Here is a 5973-nt window from a genome sequence, read left to right as displayed (position 1 = left end):
AGAGGGCCCCAGAAACAGTTGGTGTTTGTCTGACAGAAAATCCCTGAGGGGGGAAAAGGCCAACTGATTCATCGTTCTCCCAGTCCTACCAGCTGAGAGCTGCTTTCGCTCCCACTGAACTCAGTGGGTTTGAGTGGAACATCCACCGTCACACTGGCAGCGAGCAGCGAGGGCAGCCTTGTCTTGCAGGAATTGGTCCTTTATTTTCTGATTGCAACAGGTGTTGGACAACAAACCTTCCTGGCCGTGTTCAAGACTGAGTGCCGCTCCCCCTCCTGCCCCACAGGGCCACTCTGAAATTTGAAAGGAATGAGAGAGCCAAGACAGCAAGCCCTCCAGTCCCCCTGCTCTGCCAGAATTAGCACGCCTGCCTTCTCAGTCACATACGACGGCTTTGCCGAGTCTCACGATTTGATTGTTTTTCTGCAGTGGGACCCAGTAGCCAGGAAGCAGCCAGAGTTTTCCTTTCTGCTTTGAAAGTAACAGCAGTGGTTTGAATGCAGGCAGAAGCACCCTCTCAGTAGGTGGGTGGGGGTGTCGGTCCATGGGTTGCAGCGAACCATTTGGGGGCAAGAGCCTGACTTTATTCTCATAAGTATAGCACATTGTAAGCTGTTTATTGACATGGTTAATGGCAGCCGTCCATTAACAATAATCAGAATAACGTAGGGCAGCGTTCAGCTGCACACACTGAGCCAGTAAGAGCTTGTCTGCACAAGGAAACTATTGTGAAACAGCTGGGGTGTGAATTCACAGTGAAGGAGCTCTCTTCCAGTCTGGTTTTACAGAAGTGACCTCAGCGTCGATACCTGTGCGAGCTGCGGCACTCAAGCCATAGCAACACGGAGCAGAGTGGGGATTAGTGTGCTCAGCTCCTCACCCAGCTTGGTTTTCTCTCTGCTGCTGTGCAGTCGACTCTGTGCCTGCAGCGGAGACATATCCTAGGAGTGGGTTAGCACGGTCCACTTCAGAAGCAGCTTAACTTGTGCCACAGAAAGGCACTGCGTGTCCCCCACGGGAAGCCAGCGTGGGTCAGCGGTTCATTGTTACTCCCTGTGTGCACATGCTCTTTGTGTTCCTGGCCATTCCAGTTCTCTGCATTTTCCCCTCTTCATTAGGATGCAAAGGAGATGGTTTTGCAGAGCACGGATTACAGTGCAGCTTTTGTTCTTGCTTCCGCAGATCGGCCACTGGCAGGGCCATGCTCAGGTGCGTCCTCTCCTAGCTCGGCAGCCAGTAGCTCCCAGGCCAGCTTCAACGGAACAGCTTCGAGAAAGTCCAGGGTGTTGCGGAGGCAGTCCAAACCCGTGGTAGGCTCTGGCACAGTTTGAGGGCTGCAGTCATCATCCTAGCCTAAAAAGAGATCGCAGCAACTAGAGCAGGGCACTGGGAAGCCATGTCTTCAGCTCTGCTCCCAGTCTTGCAGCTGGGTGGCTGTGCGATCTTGAGAAATTTACAGGCATACCTGTCTGTAAATGAGCAGCGAAATCCCAACCAGTCTCTCCTGGTGTGGGGGAGGCCCAAGCAGTGCTTTCAGGGGACACTGACAGCCTCTTATGCAAGGCTTTGTACAAGGATAAGATATGGTGATTGCTATGGAGCTGCAGCCCCAACAAAGGCATAGCGTCCTTGTGGGCCATTGTCATCCACCTCCCGTCCTGAACTGTTTTTGATGTGTGTTTCATTAGGAGATGACTGAAAATGGCAGTCACCAGTTGGTGGTAAAGGCCCGGTTCAATTTTAAGCAGACCAATGAAGATGAGCTCTCGGTTAACAAAGGAGACATCATCTATGTCACCAGAGTTGAAGAAGGGGGCTGGTGGGAAGGCACCTTGAATGGCAAGACAGGCTGGTTCCCCAGTAACTACGTCAGAGAAATCAAGTCCTCTGGTAAGCAGATTGTCTTCAACCGCCTTTACGTTGCTTTGAACCCTGGTGCCTTTGGGAAATTGCTGCTGTTTGTATAAGTACTGTTCACGTGCGCAATGAATGGGGTGAGACGGAGAGAGTTCAGCCCTTTGCATCGCTCGCTACTAGAGGGCTAGCAAAACATCCTTCCCAAGCTCTGCAGGTGTCCGTGGTCCTGGGGGGAGGAACGAGCGGGCTGTGCTCCTTTGCAGTTGCCTTCATGTGTCTTCCCTGTTTCTAAGCACAAAGCCCTTTTGTTGTTTTCCACTGATCCTGCCATTTCTGAGAGCAGCGTGATGAGTGCCCACAGTCTTGGTGGAGAAGCCAGCAATAACTATGTGGCCATAGGGAACAATTCCCATTTTTTATGCGTATGTGCGGCTGACTTCCCAGAGTCTGGTTACCCAGGCTGCATCTTGAGCTTCAAAGCTACAGGAAACATTAACAAGAGCCTTCTGTTTTCTCTTAAATTCTCTTAAAATTTTTCAGAAATGTAGTTTTTACTACGTAGGCAACAAGCACGAACCCAGGCAGGCCTGTTTCAGTACAGCTCATCGTATCCGTTTGTAATGCTTTGGTGGGGGCCATTGAATGATGGTCAGATTTTGTTCAAAAAACAACCTCAGTCTTTTCATTGTGAAGGTTTATCATCGTCATTACAGCAGGGCCTACTGGCTATCACCAAGACAGCATCCCATGATCCTGGGCACTGTATTTATAGTAAATAAATGCAGTTCTAGGCATGATGAGCTTTCAGTCCAAAGGGGCAAAGAGTGGGTGGGGAAAGAGGCACAGAGAGAAGCTGGGACGTGCCCAGGATTAAATAAGATGGCCAACCTGGAAACAAAATCCCATCCCCTCAATAGCACCCCAGTGTCCCATCCACTAGCTCATGCTGCTTTCCAGGGTGCATGTATGTATTTTTTTATTACTGATGAACATACTGATGTGCAGAGCATATCCCTGGAAGATACCCCTGCCAAGCCACAGCCAGGCCCGTTGACAGGACAGATCAGTCCTCCCACTCTTCCCCAGCATGCAAGAGAAAGATGGGGGCTGCTGCAGGACTTTACAGTGCGGTCTTTGTGCCTTCTTGTACAACCAAAGAGCAATTAATTATATTAGTGAAGAAAGTGGGCAGGAGAAAAAAGCCAATTCCCTTCACCTAAAGCTGGCCAAACTCAGGCAAAGATTTCTTGAATTAATAGGAAGGCGCCTTACCAAGGTTCCCAGTGACCTGCAGGGAGCTCAGCAGACCTTCAGTCTCGTAGCTCCTCTATCCTCCCTCCAGCACCCACCTTGAGTACAGGATGGTGCCAGAGACCTCTGCTGAGCAGAGGAGGGAGGATTCTTCCTGCAGGGAGCAGAGTGAAGGAGCAGTCTCTCTTGGTGCCAGGCTGCAGGTAGTTTTGCAGTGCGTACAAACAGGAGCTGCACAGAAATGGCCAGATTTGCTTTGCCCATACGCTGTACCAGGATCCTGTTTGCTTCGTCAGCTTGGAGTGTAAGGATGGGCTAAGCTTGGAAAAGGGCCCTGTGGCCTAGGTCAGTAGGTGCTTGTAAGCCAGCGGTGCAGGGTTAGAATGACACACAACCGCTAAATAACAGAACACGGCAGCCGACCTGAGAATATGAAGCGGTGGACTGGTGTCAGTCCTGTGACTGTTTCAGCTTGGCTGCATCGGCACAGTCAAACTGCTCTGGCTTCTTCCAGTGCTGCAGTCACATGACAGTGTCTGCACTCCCACTCTCCCTCTCTCCTAAGTATACCTTATGGGCCATAATGACTAGCTGTGTGGAGCAAAGCTTCATCGACTGCTTTAAGTGATGCACACAGCCCCTCGGTAGAGGGTGGAGGAGACAGGAAATGCTGCAAAGGCAATAATTAGAAAGCACAACAGGCTGCAGTCTCCAGTGAGCTAAATTTACTAACATCAGCTTCTCCCCTGTTATCTGTCTCAGAGGCTGCAGATGAAAAGCAGGACAAAATACCCCTCTCTACTCTGTGTGGCAGATTTCAAGCTCTTCTTGGGTGCTCCCAGCTCCCATTGATGTAGACAGGAGCTGGGCCTCCAGAGGGACTGCAGTATTGGGCCTCAGTTCAGCACCTTTACTCTTTTCCCAGTACAGCTTTACCAGGGGTACTGTCAAACCTGTTCTTCTGGGCAGAGAGAACAAGCAAGGCCTGAAATGACAGTGCCTCCCTGCAGATGCTGGGCATACCACAGCCTGGAGGTGATTACCAAGGAACTGTAAAATTAAGAGCAGCTTCCTTCTGGAAGGCTTGTTTCCTCCTTTGTGAACACACGGTGATTTGTTATTGCACGTCGGCCTGCTTGCTTAGCTTCTTCTGGGGAGAAGAACAATAGGACAAGGACTTTGTGCATTCACGGCTGTGTGCACCGGGGGAGTGGAAATTATATGCAGAGAGGGAACTATTATGTGTCAGCTTAGCAAAGGGTGAAAGCTGCAGAGGTATTTCATGTTGAACCATGAGTCTTCCCATTTGTGAGCAAGGTAGGAGCAGAGCCCACATTCCCCTGAATTTCAGTGAGAGATGTCACCTTTCAAAGGGCTGACTGCAGTTTATTTTTAAAGTTGGTGTAATGTAAGTTGTTAATCAGCAATGAGCCCCAAGTAAAATCCTGCATCCGGCATTCCTTGCAGCTGGAAACGTGTGGAATCTACTTTTTTTAGACTGACTGAGCCAAATCCAGCTCCAGTCCGCTCTTGCCCCCTGCAGTTTTGGGACAGTTGCCAACTATTTCAGAACAAACTTAAAAATATTCTAGAGTCGCCGTGTTGCAATTCTAAGGAGATTCAAACAGCTGTCAGCTTCATGCATACATTCATTTTGCTTCAGGTTTCATTAGAAAAACTCTACAATAGGGCTGCTGGTTCGGTGATCGTGGCTTTATCCAATGGAATAATGGCAATTCTGCATTACAAGTTATTTATGGTGGGTTTTTTTTCTTGACAGATAAGCCCCTTTCTCCCAAAGCATTAAAAGGACTAGAAAGCGCACAGCTCACAAAGAATTATTATCCCGTGGTAAGTTTTTAAAGTGCTGAGCAAATGTTTTACTAAGCAGAACATTAATCTTCTAGCCCAGCTCTCTCCCAGGTGTAAGTCATTGTCACTCCACTGAAAGTAAGATAACTTATAACAGCGGAGGATTTGGTGCTTTTAGTATTTAAATGTGACTCTTGAGATTGTACTGGATTAAGATGTTTACTTGGCTGTCAAAACAGTAAAACTCAAATGCGAGATGCTACATATGTGAGTGATTTAAAATGGGCAGCAAAGTTAAAATAGCAAAGATGGGGATTTAGTATATCGCGAGGTTAGTATTTTAAAAAAACTTCATGCTTCTGTTCCAGTTCTTCTCTTCCAATAGTAATTATCCACCTTCTGAAAGGTGGGGAGATAATCAAGTTTGCAAGAGAGCAAGGCAAATTTTGCTCTAAAATGGACACATGTACATGTACTCATCTACTGCACAGTAACCAAAATTACTGTGCAATATGGGTGTGCATCTACATGTGCACACCCATACTGTGCAGTAAATATGGAAACTTATGCTGACTTGAATGTGAATTTGATACCTGCAGCATGTAGATATCAAATTTACACCCGATTACTTACTGCTCAGTAGTGCACATGTAGACACCTTCCTGTGCAGTAACACTGTGTGTGGACTTGGGACTAACTTTAGTCCCAAATCAGTCCACGCACAGTGTTAATGCGCTTTAATGCCTGCATGTGTAGATGCTGGCCTATTCCCACTTATTGCACAGTAACTTATTGCTCAGTAAATTTAAGCTGGCATAAATGCACTTGTAGACATACCCAGTAAGTCCAAAAAGAGAGTTAAAATGTCTGTATGTGGACATCATCCTCATCCCTGGGTGCTGGAGGTTAAATGCATTTGTCAGATTCTATTTTATACAAGTGGAAGCTGAAATAGGCCATGTTCAGACAGCAGAAATGGCTAGAATAGAAATAGTCTTGTTTGTCACTGACCCTTGGTCTGCAGCGTGATGCCTCCTGCTTACTGACAAAGGG

General features: G+C 47.9%; 1 protein-coding gene across 4 annotated transcripts in view; it reads left to right on the top strand.

Moving 5' to 3' along the window:
• The window catches only part of ARHGEF6 (Rac/Cdc42 guanine nucleotide exchange factor 6), a 65982-nt gene that overhangs the window by 20237 nt on the left and 39772 nt on the right, over positions 1 to 5973 (top strand). For 3 of the 4 annotated variants that reach the window (XM_019521332.1, XM_019521331.1, XM_019521329.1), the window contains exons 4-6: positions 1183 to 1310; positions 1689 to 1890; positions 4889 to 4959. In XM_019521332.1, coding sequence (XP_019376877.1) covers positions 1183 to 1310; positions 1689 to 1890; positions 4889 to 4959 — 401 coding nt within the window. The remainder of the gene's footprint in view (positions 1 to 1182; positions 1311 to 1688; positions 1891 to 4888; positions 4960 to 5973) is intronic. The other variant, XM_019521330.1, reaches the window with a different exon arrangement.

Source organism: Gavialis gangeticus, unplaced genomic scaffold, assembly GCF_001723915.1.
Source record: "Gavialis gangeticus isolate Ggan-Ray unplaced genomic scaffold, GavGan_comp1, whole genome shotgun sequence".
Taxonomy (NCBI): Eukaryota; Metazoa; Chordata; order Crocodylia; family Gavialidae; genus Gavialis; species Gavialis gangeticus.
Note: the sequence above shows the minus strand (reverse complement) of the source record. Positions and strands in the feature narration are given on the sequence as shown.